The 21,864-nt window shown below is 45.8% G+C and overlaps 1 protein-coding gene across 1 annotated transcript; it reads right to left on the bottom strand.

The window, feature by feature from the left end:
- Window positions 1–8,363: 8,363 nt before the first annotated feature.
- ADPGK (ADP dependent glucokinase) lies at window positions 8,364–18,070 on the bottom strand. The gene is made up of 7 exons (XM_086471540.1): window positions 17,856–18,070; window positions 14,710–14,935; window positions 13,415–13,477; window positions 13,033–13,153; window positions 10,969–11,165; window positions 10,059–10,157; window positions 8,364–9,072 (listed from the first exon to the last, which is right to left on the bottom strand). Exons 1-7 carry the CDS (start codon window positions 18,068–18,070, stop codon window positions 8,521–8,523), a joined length of 1,473 nt encoding a protein of 490 aa, XP_086327666.1. The 3' UTR covers window positions 8,364–8,520.
- Window positions 18,071–21,864: the final 3,794 nt, after the last annotated feature.

Here is a 21,864-nt window from a genome sequence, read left to right as displayed (position 1 = left end):
GGTAGCTAAGAAGGTTGCAGAGGTGGCCCACAGTAAGGCAAGGGCTCAGAGGCTGGCTCTTCTGGGAGGTAGCTGCAGCAGCAAGTCTGCCAAATTCCTAATTGCTGAGAACCAGGGTCAATGACCCTCAGTGAAGCTCTGCTCAGGTGACTGGAATTCTTCCTTGAGAATCTGCATTGTCCAGCATGGGGGGAAAGATTGGGTTGTAGGGGAAAAAAAAAGCAAGCCTTTTTGGAAAAGACAGTATGGTCAGCTTCAATGCTAAATTTAAATTGTTTTAGTACGACAGCAGCCATGCTCTGAATAATTTAGTTGTGCCCTCCTTAGAGTTGCATTTTAGGAGCAGCCCCTTGGTGAGCAGAGCAAGGAAATTTTAATGCCCATGTGATGCTAAAGATGCTTTGAAAATATTTCTGTCCTTGAACAGCAAAATCTTAGCCTTCTTTGTCTCTGCTGCTGTCAGTTTGTTGCCTCTATGATTTATCCAAGGCTTGATACAGGTCCTCAAAACAACTCCTTTTGGGAACTAAAGGCAGGACCATCATACTTTACATAAAGAACCAGTAACTGGGCTGAGTGTAGTTTTCTCTCATCCTCCCCTCTGCGTACCCAGAAGTACGCAAAGCCAACATTGCTGTGGGACTTTCAATTGGAGATTTCCGAACAGGACCTGTAGCACTTCCCCAGCAAAACTGAAGCTTCAGGGTTTGGTGTATTTGATGGTGAAGCTACTCAGCTTTATAAAATTTATTTTCTGCTTTTAGTTCTGCACTGTTGCATTGTATCATGCCATAATTAACAAGTCCAACAGGGGAAGGTTAGTAATGGAACCTTCTCTGTAGCAACAACGTAAAAGCAGCATGACCACGGCTCTGGATACATTAACATCCTTCAGCTGTACTTGGCAGTTAGCTGCTATTATCCAGAATGACATTAATGCATCTTTAGAGCCAACCAGGAACTAAAGTGCTATCCTGCTCCCTGGAGAACACTAAAAGAGTAGGAACCCTTTGCTTTCTCCTCTGTTTTGATTGCCAAAACTGCCTGCTTATCTTAAATATGGCTTTTTTCTCCAGCTGTCCTCTACTGATCGGTTTTGTATTGGGTACAGCTTCAGGGTAGCACTCCTGTAAGGTTTCCCTCATGCTAGGAGCTGAAGAAAACAGAGGATCTTTTGTGGAGCACTGGCAAATTTCAACAAACCAGACAAGAAGCGGTGTAAATCAGGTACAGTGCAGTGATTTTATTCACATTAAACTTTTTTACACTGAAAGTTACTGCAGTGTAACAGCATGCCTGTGAAGAAGAGGTTAAGATTGCAAAGCAAGGGTAGGCAGGGTATGGGAACTCTTTACCTCACCCCCAAAACTTTGGTTCGAGACAGTTTTTTTCCCAATAGCAATGGAGTGCTGTAATCTTTTAGTCTTACCCCAAAGACTTTCAAGCTGTGGAAGCTCCACTACAAGGAACAGTGACCAGAACAGTGTGGTTACAGGGAGGCGAGCACCAGCATTGCTGATACAGGAAGATTTTTCCCTCCATCTGCTTATGACCCTTTATTTTGATTTTACCAGCTGCTTTCCCCTGCCTTCTGCATGTGGTAAAAATACCCAAACAAACAAACAAAAAAAACCCCCTGTAGCATTATCAAACTCATTTGCTGTATTCAACAGATGGGAGCCGCCCTTGTCCCACCGCTGTTCTCAACTTACAGCCCACCCGTGACACGAGGAACACAGATCTCTTCTCTCACCCAGTCCCTCTGGTGCAACCTCTTACCTTCTTGGCTGTTAGGGTGCTTTTATAGGGTCAATGTTACATGTTAGTGCAGAGGGTATACGACACTTGGAGGTACTGTAAAGGTATTTAAAATAAATATATATTTTGGTGAAAAGCTTATGCAGATGATTAACTGATTCTCCTATGAAAAGCAGCAGTAGCACCTTGTTATTTTCTGGATTTGAACAGAGAAGGAGTTTTCATGTCTAAGGGTACGTTTTTAAGTATGTAATTACAGTTGGATAATAAACAGAACTGCAATTCCTTGTCCTGTCCCCTCTGCTCCCCCTGGGTATTGTGATGATGGCATTTGCATACAGTAAATTCATAGGATCTTTATGAAGAGCTTTTTTATGCTATCTAATGATGAGAATGAGGCTGGACTGTTCTTTCAGCTGGAATGAAGCAAGGGATTTTTCAGCAGGACTGTACTAAGTCATTTAGGGATTTTGGAAATCACACCTTATGTTCCAAAAGCTGTTTCTGGCATCAGCCATAATTCTAATATTCCATTTTCCCTCCTAATTGAAATTTTAAGATGGAAAAGAATAATGGGCTTAATTTCTAGGGAAGTAGAAACCATCTGCTTTAGGACTTCCCCCTCCCCACTTTTTAGAAAAATACATATCATTAACCAGGTAAAATAATCAGCTACTATGGTAGACTGCAGCTTGACTTCCTCACAGGAAAGACACTCAAACAGCAATGCCTGGGCAGAAGGCCTTGTTTCTGCCAAGAGTAATGATCTTTCCATGCAGCAACGTGTATTCAACCCAGACAAAGCTGGTTTTGTGGTCCCTGAGACAACTGGATGCCGATTTATGGTACAGGCAGTATTACTGTATACTTGCCCTACTCCTGTACGTGATCGTTTGCCCCACTGTGGTCACTGACAGGCAATATTGAGCAAGGTGGACCTTGGGTCCTACTCAACATCCCCTTCTTGCGTAAGATATTCAAAATTTAGACTTCCCTCTTGGGAAGGGGGTTTCAGTTGGCAAAGCCTCTTCTACAGAGACAGAGAGCCTCAATGCTGAATGAAGAAAACCAAACTTTACTAAAATAATAAGCTCCACATATGAATGTGCTACGAAGAGAGGACGAATTATAACAAGTAGTTCATCTGCCAAGACCATTTTATGTAATAGAAAACAGTTCTGGTACAAGGAAAACTTTACTGCTCTCTCAAAAATCAAACTGCACAAAACCCCCAGTGTTTTCGAAGGAAAGATAGAGGTGGGATCTGAACCCAGTTTTAGCCAGGCTGCACTGACTAAGGAGCAGCTTTTTCCTGAGAAACTGACAGGGGAAGTCTTCAGGGTAAATTTTTTGTTTCCCCCACTTGCATTGTACTGAGATCATTCCCCCTCAGCTGCCAGGATGTGTGTTCTTCAGCTGCTCCAAGATCTCAGCAAAGGCTGGGACCAGGCTCAGTTTTCCAAGCCACAGCGAGCTCTTTGGACCAGACACTTTTCCGAGAGCCCGGCACAGCAGGTAATGGCCACGCGTGCTATTTCCAGCCTGCATTTGTTTCCTTTGCTGAGAGAACGTCCTCCCACAAGGGTCTGCATCAGTAACTCCCTGAGAATTCAGCCTGGTTGGCGCTTAGGATCCACCTGAGATAGTATGCAAGAAACTGCTCCATCTGCTGCAGAAGAGAACTTTGTCTGACATCTCTCAACAGACAGCAGAACAATTGTTTCTGGCTCCAAGATCAAGTTTTACTGAAGAGTTTAATCAGACCCAGTATTGCTGAAGCAGAAAGCAGACAGGAGTGATGCGAGCAGGCCAAGGGATATGCTACACAAAAAAGCCTGTTGCAAATAGGTTTCCTCTGCCCTTTATCACTCGAACTTTAAAAACAAAGAGCAAAGACAACCTTTAATATTCTCTTTTCTCTCTTGAGTAACCTCGTTAGTGCTCGAGACAGTCTTTGTTGTGGTGTCTATTCTAGCTGGTTTTAACTAATGAGGCTATAGACGTAATTTTTTTAAAAAACATGAGACTGATGACAGGTTTAAAACTTAACTCTGTGCTTTTACTGTAACTGCACAATTAACATGGCTTAAAACAAACAAACATTCACGTTTGAATACTGATTTAATGCAGGACGTAAGAATAATCCAACTAAAGCCATAAAAATACAAATTCAGTATTTTCCTCCATCTTTTTACTGTTCTTCCAAGTGTATTCAAAAACTCCATGAGTTTCCTTACACCAGAAATAGCACCGCAGCACCCAGGAGTGCTTGACAGCCCTGCTTCGGAACAGATTGCTCCAAGCACGTGGATCAGCACCAGTGCCAACCAGCAACGCAGAGACAGCTCCGCTGCTCCCTCGGTGACAACAGCACCAGCTTTCACCTAAGCCGCAAGCTCCAAAAAAGAGCCCAACAGCACAGAGGTTTAAACAACTTTCAGGGTAACTGGAAAGAGTTACGTTGCTTTGTACAATTCTTGCAAAAACTGTCCCAGTAATCATTTTAACTGTTTTTCTCAGAACATGGCTGGAAAGGTCACCCTGTGGCACATAATTCCAGATAATTCAGTACATCATTCCAGAATTAAAAAAAAAAAAAAAGCCAACCACAAGTAGCATCAGTGGATTTCAGAGTTTAAAAGTCTGGGGTTTATTTCCGTTAATGTTGCTGGGAGGTGTACTACGGAGGTGGCTACAAAAAGCAGCCCCTGCCTTAGGCTAACTAGTTTTAGAACAAACTTGGGCAGAAGGTAACTGATGGTAAATACATACACACTGCTGACTGTTTTCCATTAGGTTTTGGAAATGGATCTAGCGATCTGCTGCTATCCAGGCTTTGGCTTCCAGCAGCTGAGAAGTGGAGTCAGGCTCCAAAGCAACATGTAACACGGGTCAAAGCAGCTGATGAGGTCTTTGCTAGAGGCAGTGCATAAAGGCTAAGGAAAAACATTTCAGCACCAGTTCTGTAAAAAGGAACCCGTGAGAAGAGAGCAAACGTAACCAGATCTCATGTAGCACAACAGGAGATAACCAAGAAACACAGAAGTAAAGAAAATCAAGTAATTCCTTAGCAATGCTGCAAAACTCCCCTGGCGAGGGGAGGGAAAAAAAAAAAAAAAAGTAAAGAGCCTTTAAACTGGGAAGAGTGGGATTTGGGATTGGCTCTTCCATGGCCACGTAGCAACTGCACATCACGAAGGGCACAGCAGAGATGGAAACATGTCCTTTCAAAGTCTGCCAGCCTCCTGTGATTGACACATCTCAAATAATCCACCACTTGACCTTCAGTAAGCAACATCCACAGAACAGATATGAAGCACTGCTCAATTTTAATCCAGGGTAAGACAAAAAACCAAAACCAACGTGGCTGCACTGGCTACAGGCACACACAGAAGCAGAAATATCGACAGGCACAAGTTTTATCATTGCCACTAGCTCACTGTCCCAATGACGAGCTCACTTATTGCATCTTCAGCAAACTATGTGTGAATAAACAGTGGAAACTGTTCTGCTGGGGAGCACGAGCCTGGCTGAGGTCTGAGTCATCCATCACTGTGGATTTCAAGGTATGAGTAACACGCGAGAACAAACAGAAGTTGTAAAGACAGCAAGGATCAGGGGAAAGCAGAGATTTCAAGCCTGGTTTTAAAGCTCTAGTATTTTTGCAAATTTTCTGTTTCATTATGGTGAGAGATCTGAACTTTTATAATCAGATAAATTTGTTTAAAAATCTCTCCCCTACAAAGGACTTTTGTATTGTACAAAAAAATCCCAACCAAACAACAAACCCCCTCAATCAACAGAAATTTCACTAGGTTTTTTTTTTCCCCCTACCCAGACCAAAAAAACCCCACTAGCTATTTCCACTTCTGGTGTTCCGCAAGGTCTGTTAAAGACAAAGCAGCTTTTCTCTGTTGTTGCTATTGCAGCTGTGCAGAGGTGCGAGACAGCCTACACGTGCAGGGGAAGGATTTCAAGAGACTCTGCAACCTTTGTCGTAATTAAGTTGGGAAAGCAGAGGGAAGGTAAGCGCATTGTGTTCACAGCATGTGAAACATGAAGACAGGCTGCTGGGTCCTGCCATTCAATTCCATTTTATTATCATATAGATGGTTTCAAAACTTAATCAGAGATGCCAATGGCATATCTGATTAACAGGTCACGCTCGTTGAGAATTTTCCTTAGTAAGTGAATTTGGTGACCAGGCGAGCTCTCTAGGCCTAATCAAAGCAGATCTATTGAGCGCGCGGCAGTCTAGTCACAGCTACTGACATCTGAGAAGTGACTCACAGTGCCAGGCGTTCACAGCGCACCGACAACAGGCCAAAGAAGGAATATTACCTGGTGAGAAAGAACAGGAAGGAGGAGTTAATAATAATAACAACAACAACAATAATTAGTTCAGCTTTTAGGCCCAGATAAGCAGTAAGCCCCTTTTTCATACTTGATCACATCAGTTATTTATTCAAAGTAGTTTAAAAGAAAAAAAAAAAAAAAGGGAGATAATTTAGGCCTGTAACTCCTGTTAAATACCAGCAGAACCGACCCTTGGACAAGTTTTGTTAGCGCAGTTATGTGATTTTAAATGGTCATCAGGCAATGCCAGTCCAATCAGCCTCGCATCCCTGCAAATGTTTTTGGAAGGGAGAAGTGAAATACAGCAGCAGGACCGTTGCTGGTGACAGCTTGTGTGTATTTAGTTTTGTTTTGTTTCCAACTCGAGAATCCACAGAGCTTGGCCCAGTGTCAGGAAAGCAGGACCTCGCGTAAGCAAAGGATTAGTTCTGCAGCTGGCAGGACGCGTGGCCTGTGGTGGTCCTAGGGGCGGTGTGCCAGAAGGCTACAATCAAAGGTTGCAAAATAACCCTGCTAATGGCCACAGACCTTTTAGACAACTGGAAGGAGAAATTTTTTATTAATTTTCTTCTGTAGGAAGACTAAACCAGAACTCAGAGTCCCAATCTACAATTTATCAGTAATAATAATAAAAAATAATCTGGATAGAAATAACTTCCAGTCTTAAGAAGATCCTGCACTGAGATAAAACGCTAAGACTCCACAGATCAGGATGGGATAAGCTGCAGGAAAACGTAACACTGACTGTACTTCTCCACTGGTAGAACACTGAAAACTTTGCTCAGAGGGAGAGCAGAAGTTAAATACACACTGACAGACAGCACTGTGCGCTAAGTCAGTACCAGTTACACCAGCTGCCAATTTTTATCTTTACAGAGCCCTGATGATGGCACTTTCCAACAGGAGAACATCACTGACAGCAATAGGACAGAAAACAGATCACTCCAGCCTAAGTGATACGGGCTCTCCTCCCCTCCACTCAGATGCAAAGACTGACCTAAAGCCACCTCCTACAAATTCTGGTATGGCGCAGGCTTGCATGGACATGCTGATTGCATTTAATCCAGTTATACTGCAAAAACGTGCATGAGAGCTACCCAGATACACTTGAAGCTCCTGGAAGTGGACAGAGCCAAAACCATACTGGAAAAAGACAAAAAAAATGCTGGTGCTATGCAATCCATAGTGTGCCACTATGAAAAGGAAAAAATATAAGCAAAGTATTTAACAAAGACACATGGTTCTACTTCTTTAATTTGAAATCCTGTCCAGAGCGAAGAAACTACCAGTGACACAGTCAAGGAAAAAAAACCATCAAACCCTAAAAAAGCCTTCCTCACTTCAGTCTTACCTGGAAAACGCTGTTGCAGCTTTTAAGCCTCCAAAGGGACCTTCCCTAATAGATTACCCCTTCTGAATGGAGGGCAGGCAAACTGAAGAAAATTGCACAACCATTCTCAAACAACAACAAAAAAATTGGTCTCCAGCACTAAATAGCTTTTCTGTAAAATACCAAATATAAGCACCCACTGTTAGCAAACACCAGCCATGAGCCCCCCCGCTGGAATTCCTGGTATTTAGTGTACAGCAAACACAGGTTAACGTTTTGCATGGGTTAACTGGCAAGAAAATAAAGCTGTCTCCCCAGATATAAACCCTGATTATCTTCACTTCTAGTTGCCCAAACACTAGGCATGGGCTACTAGGGCTCAGTTGAATACCTTTAGTCACAGAGACAATAGCCACCCAAAATAATCTACACAGCCTTGAGTCGGGTTTTCTCTGTGCATTCAAGGAGTAGGTACAGTGTGCATCACATTTTGGGACTCTGGCTCCCTCCAAGACTGGGGGCACCGAGGCTGAGAGGTAATTTCATCCGTAAAAGATTTCATCATCACACCGAGCAAGCGGAAGGTTTGCTCTTGCCACGTAGCAATGTGCTGTGAGGAGATAATGCAAGAGCCTTTTATTTTTAATTTATCAGAGGCCAGACAGGGCCGAGCACTGCTGTGCTCCCCCTGGGATCCACACGCAGGAAGCTCTCCTGGCTGCCATACTTTCCAGCACTAACAGACAAGACCCATCCAGAGTTACAAACAGCAACCCTGCGCCAAACAGGGGTTTTGATACTCGTCTCCCTCCCCGCATGCTTAAGACAAAGCAAAGCCGATTTTCACATTAAATACTAAAACGTCTGTTCCTAAATGTGAAGCGTTCAAGTCACTGCCAGGTGACTGGAATGTATCTGACAGTTTATACCTGGAGTTATTCTTTGGCTCTTTTTCAGTTACATCCAGAAAACACACCACACCCTGATTCTGTTCCTATACCACCACTGGCTGAAATCCTAAGCCGTGGTTCCTCAGACACTGTACAGTACTGGAGAAAAAGGAGGGTCTTATTCTTCTATTGAGGATATACTTCTGAGTACAGCAGTCCTTCAGCTGAAATAGCATCCCCAAGTCCCACGGTCCGGACAGGATCCTTACACACCAACACAGGAGTGAAATGGAATGAGATGCCTTCTCTGTGCCAATGCACCACTGGCTCGTCTGGATTTAAAGAGATTTTGGCAGGGGCCTCTATCTGGGAGGTCACAAACTCCAAAGGAGCTTTAAGAAAGACTTTGCTGGTATCGATGGTTTCGGTTGCGCAGGCCTGAGTCCCCGCTGCTCTAGCTCCGGCAGCCACTGCAGCAACCTGGTTGCCCCAGTACCCATCCACTGTGACAAGGATATGGTAGGCCAGGGTGTGGAAGTGGACCCGTGTGAGATCAGAGGCCCGCTCCGCCATCTTCCCATGCTCCTTCAGGATCCAGAAGAGGATGTCGCTGACCACACCCACGTCGGGAACTCCGCTCCAGGAAGCCAGGGAGGCGTGGGGACCAGAGGCGGACTGTGTGAGGAACAGCAGCTCCTGTTCGTTCAGCCCAATGGAGTTCACCAGGGGAAAGACCTGCTAACAGAAACACAGAAACAACAGTTTTTCCTTCAGACTTTGGTCTTCCTCATTCAGGGTACTGTTTTCACAACACTGTGTTACTGGCTCCATCACCAGCGTGCTCAGGAGAAGGGAGCACCCAGTTTCCTGGAGAAATGCAGGCCAAAGTCACTGCACAAGCTTCTCCAGTTCAACAAGTCTGCAAGAATTACTTGGCCAAGAAAACATTTCATGCTAATGGGGGAATGCTCGTTTTGTGCAACTGATTTTCTAGACACACACTTTGACATTAAAGAGTAACAAAACATCAAATCCACGTGAACCACTCATAACACTGAGATTAGAGCTGTGTCAAGCTAAACAAGGAACCATCAGGATCTGCAGGAAAGAAATTCTGCAAAGAAATAGGATTTTTTTTTAAATTATAAACTCAGCTCAGATTGAAATGCTGGTTTTTATAGAAATCTGCAAGCCTGCTAAATCTAAACCGGCCAAAGTTACTTGTATGTGTGGAGTTGTGAGTATTCTCCTGGGCCACCTTCCCCCCATGACTGCAAAACATCTTTGTATCAGAAGACAGAGCCCAGCTGCGTTGCATGGCCATTTTTACTGAGTAGTTGCCAAATAAACTCAGATCTGCAAAAAATCCTTGCTGAAAATGGTCTGACCATCAACCGAGGGCATTGTAAGATACCTCCTAGATGAAACTTCCCAGAGAGACCTTTCTAAAAGGAATACTCTTTCTGAGCTAAAGAAGACAAATCTGTCCTCTGCGAAGTCATTATAATTCTCCTTCGCTGCACAGAGGAGACCCTGGTAAGGGTCTCAGCAGCGAAAACAGAAGCATTCAGAACGTGATAGCAGACATTAAACCCATGCTCTCAATTTATCTTCAAATGGATAGCCCTCATTGTAAGTTTTCATTTCTGTATTCATCTACCAGTTTGTACATTGTGATCCTGAAGAAAACTGGTAGGAAGAGCACGTCCTTTTATTTTCATTACCTGATGGATAATGTTGCTCATAAAATCTTGATCAGTCATACTGGCCAACTCCAGGTGTATAGGAATGTCAGTAGGGATATCAGAGATGGAGGCCACAGCCTACAGGGGTACAGGAAAATAAAAACAACCCTAAAACACATATTCATTAAGACACAGAAAGAACTAAGGGGTTCTGACTCGTCTGGTGTACAGATTTAAAAACAGTTCCAAATGAGATGTCTGACAAGTGCCTGAACGCGCTGCTAAGGGGAATAAACAAAAACAACTTCTGGCTTTCAGAATCCCAGAGCAGGAAAACTGTAGCTAACCTTAAACTGCACCCAACTCGGCACTCTTCTAATGAGCTAATTGAGAAACCTCACAAATCTGAAGCAGCTGTAGAACAGCTGATCCTGGAACAGAGGAAAAAGAAAAAGAAAATAAAAGGCTAGTGCATTGCATCAGGAAGGGCACTCAGCTGTAAGACAGGCAATGACCTGTAAGTAGAAAGAAAACTTGGTGTAGCTCCTTTGGGCTCAGATAAGAAAGCTGCCTCTTGGATTAGCTAATATAGATGCTGCTTAAGGAATGCAAGGCTCAATTATAACCTTGATCATCTTAGTCTCTGGCACAGAAAAAGTGTAACTGAGCTGCTAGGTAAGCTCCAGTAACTATGTCAACGTACTCCAGCCAGACCATACCACTTTTTCCCTAGACAACCCACTGAATCTGAGAAACATCAGTGTTACAGGATTAGCCTTTTGCCATTCCTACAGATCACATTCTTCTTTTATCATGCAAAACCAAAAAGATTTGGGGGAGATCTGAAGACACTGTCTACTTAGAAGTTCAAGCCTGGGAAACCAAGACTTTACCATGAAGCATTTGTTGGAGTGGAAATTAAGGAGACACTAATATTCAAGTATCTGACCTCCATAAGTCGTCTCTGCCGCATCTCCTTGCTCTGGCCTTCCATCATGTGAAGTCCTGAAAGTACCACAAGATCTGGCTGAAATTCATCCAAGCTGGACACAAACACTTCCAGCATACTTAAGGCGCCATTTGATAGGTCATGGGAGAAGATGAAGCGGTTGGCACTGGGTGCTCTCACTTGTCCCCACTCTTCACCTAGGGCGAAACAAATAGAAGCATGTTAACTCAGAAGAGAAACAAATCAGACCACGTATCTGGAGATTCCTTTGGGATATCATGATTGAATCCAAAGGCACAATTTCACAACGTGACTGTGCCCAGTTAACAGCTACTGCCAGCCACATGAGAAATTTTGCTCTTTTTCCCATTCATTCTCTTCATTCACTCTCTTCGCCTCATTTAGATGCTTGTCTGATCAGGAAGAAAAGGCAATACTTGCTTGGTTTTGCAAGCTTTGTGATGTTTTAATCAGATGTATTAGTTTAGCATGCAATTAGGTGAGCGTCACAGCCAGCTCGTGCCAAACATCTGGAGGGTGCAGGGCACGCAAAGAGAGGGGAGACCTTCCCCTTCTGGCAGCCACCACCTGTGAGCTTGACTCAGGTGGTATCAGGAAGATCCACCCTGAAAACTCTGATGGCTCTTACTGTTCCTGACTGCACAGCTCACAGGAATGATCAGTGGGGGACGTGTAAACTGTTTTATTCCTGGATAAGATCACAAATCAAATGGGCTCCATCTCCAGGACACTGAGCCACGCGAAAACAGGGTAATGACAGCGAGCCTAGAGAGGATACAAATTACACAAGCTGCAGTCCAACTGGCCAGCCCTCTGCCAGCTCTCCCCATCTGTACACACATCTTTGTTCAGGCAGCTGGCAGTTCCTCGTGCCAGTTATCAAAACTGGACAGCAAGACATGTAAGGGAATAAATAAACACAGGTCACAAAGGGCAGCTCGAACAGAAAGCTTGTGAGACACAAGCATTTTTGAGGCTGTTAGAGGCAGAACCTCCACCTTAGAACCAGCCTGCATCCTTCTTCACTCGACTGTCCCAGGCTGTATACTGGTTATACCATGGAGAGTATGACCAGCATTTGTGGAAAAGCCACTAAACCAGCATCAACACCCATCAGTGCTGCCTTCTCTTAAGAAAAGTCTCACGACAAAGTTCTGTCCAGGACAAAGATCCTCACAGTTGCATCGGGAGGGCAGTTCTCACCTGAGAACAAAGATGCTGAGAAAAGGAGACATATACTAATGTTGTCATCTGATTGGGATGCTTCCAGGAGCAAGAGGGCTAAGCTTTTCTTAAGGATTACTGTATTTTCCTTGGCTACCGTGCTACAGTACTTGTCAGTTATAGTAACCTTGTTTCAGCCAGGAGTCCATCAGAGTGGATGCTTTGGGTGCTGCTCCACATCAGTTTTGCTGTTGAAAAAGTTTAAATTAAGGTGGTTCTTGCCTTCCCTCCTTGCCAAATACTCCCTCTTGTGTCACACCCATGTAACTCTTTCTGACGCTGTATTTTGAGACAGGACCAGTGAAATGATTCACGTTGAGAACAGCAAGAAAATCCAGGCAGATTTGGTTTAGCCATTACATTGGGCTTACCCTGGATTTCATCTGCATGTGGCTAAATGGCACCCTTCTGTTTTCAGAGAACACTACTGGCCTATTTTAGTGTTCACACAGCTTCAGAATTACACCCATCAGGCCCGCTTAGGCTATGCACAGCAACAAAATTAAAAGTCCAGTTCGTTTCTATAGGTTATAGCTTGCAAGAACGCAGGACCAAAGGGAAGTCAAGACAGCAGCATGAGTCAGTATTTACAGCATTACAAAGGGAAAAAGTTTCGAAAGACTTTTAGATGTCTGTCCACCTACCACAGCTCCCTGAAGCGCACGGAATTACCAGATTAGCCCACTGACAATCAGCCAATACTGATACTTTACACAGTCCTCCTGGAATTAACCGATTCAAAAATGAGCAACTCTACAGCCAGGATTATCTTAGTGATGTTCGAGGTTCCCATGTAACATTCAGCCTTTGGCACGGTACCTGCTTGATACTCCAAGATAAGATGGAATTCATCTCTTTCCTGCATGGATTCAGGTGGCACCACCACGTTGTCATCAAGTAGTTCATGGAGTTTAGGACCAACTGGGCCACAAAGGAGGATCTAGAAAGCAAGGAAAACCAATCAACGTTTCCCTGCCATGTCCCTTTATGCATTTCAGTGCATTTAAGCATCACCTAGACAACTGACTTAAAAAAATAATAATCCAGTTTTTAAAAGTCAGCTATGCTCTTCGACTTGCAAGGCCAACCATATATTCCACCATAATCTGAGAAATAACTGCAAGGTCCCCAAAACTGTCAGGGAAGTAATGTCAGCCTCATTAAAGACAAGCGAATAGCATGAAATTTTTGGAGCACGTACCTTCAGGTCTGGATTTGTTGCAAGCTTCTGACCAATGAGAGCAGCATTTCCTCCTACGTAAAGCTGTAAAACAAACAGAGGCAGGTATGGGCATTCCCTTGCTTTGATAGCTTTATGCATGCTTAGTCCTCAGTATAGGCTACAGATTTTGGCAATTTAGAGAAGGGTCTAGCATTGCAGAAGGTAATAAAGCTTACTGGGACTGAAGGCAAAATAATTTTACAATTTTCTGTGAGATCTCAACAAGCTGAATGTCTCTGACTTTTTAAAATCTAAACATTGGCCTTCAGGTAACTCATGACCCTGTACAAACCAATTCATTCGTAACATAAACAGCCCCTACTTCCGTGCAACTTTTCTGTGGCAGCTGGTAACTCATGAATTTTAGCAAGACTGACAAGCAATCATTTAAAAACTGCAACAATACTTCCTCCAGTTTGAAATCAAGGTTAGACCTGCTACCTGTGCCTACATGAAGTGAAGGAACTGTGAAAGTTTCTTCAGGTAAGAAAGGTCAAACTTTCAAGTAAAAAAAAAACTCTGATGTGAGCTTTGAAACCAAAGACTATCGATTGTCATGAGGATCCCAGGACTGAGAGGTGACAGGAAACAGGCTATAGAAGGATACAGCCAATAATCAGGTGATTCCAGAAAGCCAACATAGCAAACGTGGTGAGAAGTCAACACAGGAGAGACTTGACCAATAAGAGATGTTTAGAGCTCTTCCTCACCCTCCAAAGCAGCTGCCAAACTGCACAGAAGGCAGCATTAAGCAGTTGTAGAAATGAGCTACCTGCCAAGCAAGGTATCCCGCTAGATTCAGAAGACCCAGTATCAATTAGAGCAACAAAATGTTGGTTTTGGAAAGGGAGGCTTCAGAAAAAATATTTATTTCTTTTCATCACTCCTAGAGAGAATTTAAATCCTCCATTAAGTAGGATCTGAAGCTGATCGCAGTGTTTACAGCTCGCAATGCCTGGATCTGTTTCCTCACTTCCTGCCTCATTACAAGACGTTAAGAGCCTCTTTTACAGCACCAGCCCCATCTGGCTCCCACATAACAGCATTCTTACAGAGGCACCTTAGACTGACAGCTCAGTTTTGGGAGCGTTAAGCAGGGGACAGACCATTGAAAACCCTGTATTTGCAGCAGGTGCAGAGTTCCATGGAAAGTCATTAACACACTCCAGCTATACCAGCAGTTTCTCTGCCAAACGATTTGCACTCTCCCTACACAGCGCATGCAGGTCACCAACGATGTAGAAGCTACGAGACGCGCTTCTCAAAGCTTATACCTGTGCCTCGGGGGACTTGGAGGCCGTCCGTGCAATGTGATGGAAAGCCTCGGCGTCGCTGAAGAAGCGCTCGGCAGCTGCCCCTTTTTCCATGAAGTGAGCGAACGCTTCTTTCAGGTCCTGCCTGGAGTTCAAGACCGCGTGATTTTTTCCATCCCCAGGTTCAAGACCAAGCGCCTCCAACAACTTCACACCGGACAGAACCACGTCTACGCAGGCATTGACACTGGAAGAGAGAAGGAAAACGCATACTGGGAAAACCACATGAACCTTGGGGCACCTGCGAGACAAGAAAATGAGATCACTTCCCAGCCAGTGACATCTGCTGTTCGCAGCCCTCGTGCTAAGGGGGAAACAACCAACCAAATTAAAAAACCCCACAAAGGCGTATGAATTTCCTGAAATTCTCTACTATAGCGTTCTCCTTTTGACGTGCTTTTATTGCGCTCCAGCACTGCACAGGAGAGAGGGATTTCTAATGTTCTGTGGAATTAAAACAAGAAAGAGTAAGCTGTGTGGTCCGAGGGTGGTTGCGTGCTTTGCAGTACACGTTGTACTTCATTTGCTGCCTTTGGCTTGCTCAAAAAAAGCATAAGCACAATAGGAACAGCATGTTTAATCTTTAATTCCTAAAGTAAAGAAGCTTCTTTTAAAAAAAAATAAATATTTGCATTTAAAATGTACGTGCAATTCAGAACTGTTCAAAACAAAACTGAAAGTAAGTCTACTAGATCAGCCTCTCGAGTTTCAGCTGCTCCTAACAATAGCCAAAACCACACACACAAACACCCCGCAGACAGGCTGGTTTATAAAGTCGAGGGAGCAATCTGTCAGTTGAGATATTTGAAAACTGCCATTTCAAAAGGACCGTCCCAAATTTCCAGAAATAGCATGCCGCCTTCTCTCAGATAGTGGCAACAGGGGAAAAATCCTGCAATAGTTAGGAAGTGATAAGAACCATTTTAGCAGATCTAGACTTTATGTGAAGTCTAACCTGCAGCTCAAATCTTCCAGTCCCCATTCGTCATCAAGTACATCCAGTTAAACACAGCTGAATTCAGACTAGAGAACAGGAAAGTGTCTGGGCTGGAATCAGGCCCCCAGGAAGAAAGTTTATGAACACTTGCCCTTTTTTCTACTCCTTGGTTTCAGAGAGACTCCGATATATACCAAGTATTTAACGAGGTGATACCAGCAATTACTAAAGAATCTTCTGGAACTTCTGTCAAGTGCAATTTCTATTTGTCTGCCCCACACTTCCCTGACAGGGATCCAAATGAGTAGAAAACTTTAGCAGGCTCTCTTATCTTACCCCAAGCCTATCCACACAACATTCCAAACACCAATGCCTGCTGACATGTCAGCGTGAAATACACGGCCATTTAGTGTTCCTCCTCATCAGTGACCTTTCACGCATGAGTTGGGCTGCAACACACGAAGGCTGCATCACACAAAAATAAAGGACAATAAAAACCCCGAGGCTTTTCAGTACACGAGGTAACCAGCTCAGAAATCCTCTCTACTGTACATCACCTCATACACTAAGGAGAGACAAACCCCTCGTGCAGCAGAGAAAAGAACCGAGGAAACAATAAGCTCAAGCAGCATTTTAGCCCCAAACTCACTGTGGCAAAAGGTCAGCAATTTTGTATTTTAATGACTCATTAAAAATGCAAGGGGACATAAACCAAGTCACAGTCCTTTCAAGTGAGACACCTCTAATCATCTTACAGCTGTCTGTCTTCTCCCTCCCTGCCACTCCCCTCCTAACACACTTCATGCTTTTAATAAACACCCCTAACAGCAGGGATGTGCTACTAATGAACTGCTTTTGCTGTTGAACTTTTGAGTTTGGGGTGTCTGTAGAGTAGATGTATATATTTGCATGTATTCAGTTTCTTTAAACCAAAGAAGAAAGCAAGGAACAAACTGAAGATACCCGGCTCTTTTCCATTGAAGGCATGGCAAAATAGAAGACTGAGGCACTGGAAAACCTATTTTGTCGTACATTCACTGGAGAAAGTCTGCATCAACCGTAATGCAAGAGCAAGACCGTCTCCAACTAACACTGTATTAGCTACGCAGCCATCGGGGTGGAGTAATGCCTTCCAACACTCAAATGCCGAATCTTCTAGTCAAAGTCATCCTGTTATGTCCTTATATTTAACAGAAAGCGAGTCAAGCGCTATATATAACGTCAAGATTAATGGTCAGACTTAAAACCAGCATTTAAGATCAACGTGATATTCCTGAACTTTCCCCTCGCCCTCTTTCCAGTTTAAAAAGAGAAAGGGTGTTGGATTTCCCTGTGCACGCACAGGTGTCTTCAATGTCTATTGCTTTCTCCTCTCCCTTCCCTCCCTCATCTCTCTCCTTTGCATCTCTGCCTTGACTCAGGTAGTTCACTACTGCAAAGGCTTCACTCACTTCTCCACCTCATAAACTTGTCTCTTGTACTTTTTATTGCCGGACCGCGCTCCCCAGTTGCCACCTTCCCGTGGATGGGCCAGCAGCTCTAAGTCCCTCAGACTCAGTGTATAAATTTGTTTTACGGGCAAGCCAGCTGGGGATAAGGTCTCCAAAGACAGGCTTGCCAACCGGGCTGGAACCACACAGCACCAATACACGAGTTTTCTGGACCACTAGTCCCCTCGGCCAGGGCCCACCTCTTGACGAGGCGACGCAGCGGCAGGCCCGCTCCCTCGCTCGCGGCTCTCTCGGGGAAAGGCCCTTGCCCGGGAAACGACAGCCCCGCACGCGAAGCCGAGGTGTAACGAGCAGGCAGGAGCCCCAGCGAGCGCCCAGCCGCGTCGGTGTGAGGTCCGACAGCACGGCCCCACCTCGTGCACCACGGCGGCCCGACGAGGAGCCTCTCCTCCGGCCGCCGCCTATCCTGAGGAGCGGCGGACCCTCCCCAGCACCGACCCCAACCCCAGGGACCCGCGAAGCCGCTCTGAACCCCGCAGCACCTCGGGAGGCGGCGCCGAAGCTGACGGCGGCCACCGGGCGGGCTCCACCCCGCAGGTGAGGCCCACGGATCCGCACGTACGTAGAGACGCGTGGATGCACAGCCCGGCCCCGCGGAAGGGGCGCCCGCCCGCCCCGCCGCCAGGGGCGCCCTTTCCCCGCCCCGCCGGCACACCTACCCGACGGCGACGCGCGCCCATCCCCGGGCCGGGCGGACGATGGCCGCCTGCCAAGCCGCCACCATGCGGCCCTCCAGGGAGCGGGCGCGGCGCAGCCCCCCCAGCAGCGAGGCGGAGAGGTGCCGCAGCGCCGAGTGGGGCAGCTCGGGGCCCAGGAGGCAGAGGTAGCCCAGCGCCAGGGCCAGCAGGCCCACGCACACCGACCTCTGCCACATCGCGGCGCGGCCGCTCCTCCCCCGCCACGTCTGAGGAGGGAGGCGAGCGGCGGGGGCCTCCTTACGCCGCCTCCGTAGCGCCCCGCCCCCGCTGTCGTAAAGCCGCTTCGGGAATCGAGGCGGGCCCTACGCGAACGGCGCGGCCTCTCCCCCAGCGCAACCTACGTACCTCCGGGAGGTACGACTGCGCCACCGGCGTAACTGAGCTACGGGAATAAGGCGGGAGGCGGAGGCTGCGGGAGCGCGGCGGCGCCTCGTGAGGGGAAATGGCGGGGGCGGAGCGGGTCCCTCACGGGCGCCGCCGTGCCTCAGGGGCTGCTGGGGACAGCGCGGCCCGGGGGAGCCGGGCCCCTGGGCAGTGGGGAGCCAGTGCTGGGGCGAGGAGCCTGCGGTGAGCGCTGCCCCGGTGCTGCTGCAGGCCGGGCCTGCCTCGGGGCCTGGCCCTCACCGTGTTACCAGCACCGAGCTGGAGCACCTCCGCGGGCATCCTACCTGCACACGCCTCTGTACGTGGTGTTGCCTCACCCTCCACTCCCCTGGCTTCTTCCTCACGGTGCTCCTTTTCCTTTGCCTTCTGCTGCCCATCAGCTTTGTGGGTCCCTGTGTCCCATTCGCCCTTCTGCCCCAAGTAGTCCAGTGCCTGTGACTGCTGTGCCCCGGCTGCTCTGCCCTGTCTTGCACCACTGCCTCTGTCTAAACTGCTCGTGTCCAGCAAACCAGTCATTGACCTGAAGGTAATCACTAGCCTTAGTCTATGTTCTTCCTTCCTCTGCAGCATAGCTTCTGGTCTTGGCCCCTTTCGTGCCCTCTCCAGGGTGAGTTAATGTCACCAGGGCTCTGCCCAAGCTCCTGCTGAGGCAGCCTGTGCTGGCAGCTGTATGGGAGAGTATCCTTTGTTGTTTGCTTCATCCCATCACAGAGGTGGTGTAGCAAGCTAAAAGGGAGGTTTCCCTTTTTAATGAAAGGGAGTTTTTCTGGGCTTCTTTAGAAATCATAGAAACGTTAGCTCTAAGACTTATGACAAAATTTGCAAGAGTTTGACAACTGTGCACCACAGTGCGTTGGCTGAGGCAGCTGATAATTTTCTTACTCAGTTCTGTGTTGTGAGTGATTGTCACCTCCTTTGACTCTGACAAAACAAACAGTAAAGGAGGTGGGATAGTTGAAGGCTTTTTGTTGATTTTTTTTTTTTTTTTTCTTTTTAGGATGCAGGGATTGGTATTGAGTTGACAGCTCACCTAGAGCAGCCATTATCATAAATTCAGGACTGGCTCTCGGGGGTCATCTGGCTGCCCATCAGGTTCCCTTTCTTGCTAGTCCTTACGAAAAAGAACTTTCTTGGGGGTTTTTTTGGTTTGTTTTTTTTTTTTTTCTGTTCCTGTGAAGATGCTCCTTGGAGCAAGTGAAGACCGAGGGTCCAAAGGTGGGCAGGACAGGCAGACAATGGGAGCCAGAATTGCTAGGGAAGGAGAGAGTGAGAGAAAGCCTCCTCACCTGGCAGCAGTTGGTGTGCACTGGCTAGTTTTATGAGCCTAAAGCATTATGATAATGTAATGATCTTTAAGAACAGAATCCTGAAAACAAACTAGAGGCTTAGCCACCTTCCCTATTCTTCAAGAAATCCCTCAAACAGTTCTTTCTCCTCAAATAACTACCTGCTTAAATGCCCTGTAAAAGAGTGATTATCTTCATATCCTCTCAGACCTACGTTCGGCCCACCAGAGTTGGTCTGTTAATGTGTAATCCCCTTTTCCCTTTGTTCAGGTGGTCTTTGGGTTTTGTCGGTAGGCTTTTTCATTTGAACAAATTTACTCTTTTTTCCCTTAAGCACTTTTCCCGCTAATGTTTGATTTATATGTGATTATGAAATCTTGCTTGCTTCCGTACTCTTGACCTCCCTGGGGTATAGGCCTGCCAGGCTCTCGCAGTTATGAACAGCCCTCCGGTTCAAGCAGGCAATGCTACGCTGTGCGAGGACACAGCAAATACCTGCCAGAAGCCCTTGCTGCTCACTACAATCAGGTGTTCACCTATGGGAGTGTGCGTATTTATAGCCTTGTCACAGAACATCATAATTAGACGTGCCCATAAGGCAGCCACAACCCATAGCGTTGTCACAGCTCGGGGACCCCATTATTAGTACTGTGTCACCAGAGGGTTAGGCTGTCAGCAGATAACCTATCTAATACAGCAGTACTTTGGGGAATTAAGCCACAATTCCATTTTGGGGTGATTAGTTTTTCATCTGATGCTAATGCAAGTGTTTTGTGTTGTTGCCCTGAAGACTAAAGGTGTCTTTTTTTTACTCCCAGGACAGGTGCAGTTTCCATGTCAACAAAATCGAAGCTGCTCATGAGGAACCACCACTGTTTGGTCTCTGTAAACTGCTGGTGTTCAGCCTCCATGAACACTTTTGTCAGTGGACTTGAATGAGACTGCAAAGGTAATTGGAAGATTTGTTTTATGATCTTCATTCCTGCCAACAAAAATAAAAGGTTTAGAAAAAGAGGAGAGGTTCCTTCAGAGAACCTGCTCTGTTGGAGCTAAACAGCGATTTCTTGGTCAACATTTGTTTGAAGCCACTGCAGAGCTAGATTTGCCTCGAACAGCCAAATTGGAGATGAAACTATCAGCTCAGAACTGGAATTCAGTTCCTTATTTCTTTCCCTTGAACCACCCAGCACTGCACAGATTTTAGAGGAGAAGACGGAGAAGGACACAGGGCTATTGAGTTCATAGGAGTTGACTTGGGCTGAGTAAAAGCTATTAATTAAATACTGGTTTAATTATGGAAATAGTGAGCTGATTACTTCTGGTTCAGGGCTGTGTGTCACTTCAAAAATATGACACGCAGATTTAAAGAGTTTTCACTGGAATACTTTTATCAAAAGCACAGGAAGAGAAAGGTAAGAGTGAGTGGATTTTAGAATGGAAAGAATTAAATCAAAACTTAATGTCAACAATTTTCCTTTATTTCTTCTCCCTGCTTATATGAAGTCCTTTGTGTAAGAAACCTTTTCTTGACAGTGTTTCATGGTATGAGCTGCTTGTGACTAGGGGTGGGGGGCAGTAGAGGGACAGCAGTTTTAATCAGTCTTCAGTTATTGGAAACAGAACTTGTTCCCTTTAGCAGAAAAAAGAGAAAAAAGGGGGGAGAAAGACTTTGTCTGCAGGAGGCAGACAAAAGATGTGTTTTCTTGCTTGTTGGAAAATTAGCTGTGGAGAGTTGTTGCACACATGGCACATGGTCTCAGCGGCCACTCAGAGCTGACAAACCTTTATGCATGAGCTTTTTAATGACCGTACTGAGTTTGCATCCCTGACCACTGGCCTGCTTTTGAGAAATGGGGGGTTTGGCAGATGCTTATTAGGCAGGAGGCAAGAGGAAAGGGGAATGAAGATGGGCAAGGGGAGGAAATAGCAGGGAGGGGTGAAGGCCAAAGCTTCCAGTTCCCAGAGGAGCTATGAAGACCTGTTTTTCTTAGTTTGAACTCACAAGCTTGAAGTAATTGTCTTTACTCCTTGTTAAGTTGGATTTACATATTCAAATGAACTCATTCCCTTTGACCTACTTTGGCCAGCTTAAACTGTAGGCCTGTGCACAATGCAGAAAGGGGAGGAGTTTTTCTCAAACTATGAATTCCTTTATTGTTGCTGGGGTCGGTCATGCGTATCTGTAATGCCTGGGGTCGAATCTTTAGCTGTAGCTAATAAACATTAGGCAGCACTCGGGGCACAGATTTGCATTGCAGATGCTTGCAATCCTGTTGCCTCCTGTCCTATCCAACACTCCC

This window comes from Leptosomus discolor, chromosome 11 (genome assembly GCF_034619465.1).
Source record: "Leptosomus discolor isolate bLepDis1 chromosome 11, bLepDis1.hap2, whole genome shotgun sequence".
Classification (NCBI taxonomy): domain Eukaryota; kingdom Metazoa; phylum Chordata; class Aves; order Leptosomiformes; family Leptosomidae; genus Leptosomus; species Leptosomus discolor.
This window is presented reverse-complemented; position numbering and strand designations above follow the sequence as displayed.

Coding starts and splice junctions, on each gene's coding strand:
- ADPGK (XM_086471540.1), bottom strand. CDS start 18,070: ATGTGGCAGAGGTCGGTGTGCGTGGGCCTGCTGGCCCTGGCGCTGGGC. Junction 14,936..17,855: donor TGGGCGCGCGTCGCCGTCGG/GTAGGTGTGCCG, acceptor TCTCTCTTCCAG/TGTCAATGCCTGCGTAGACG. Junction 10,158..10,968: donor GGCAGAGACGACTTATGGAG/GTCAGATACTTG, acceptor GTACCCCTGTAG/GCTGTGGCCTCCATCTCTGA.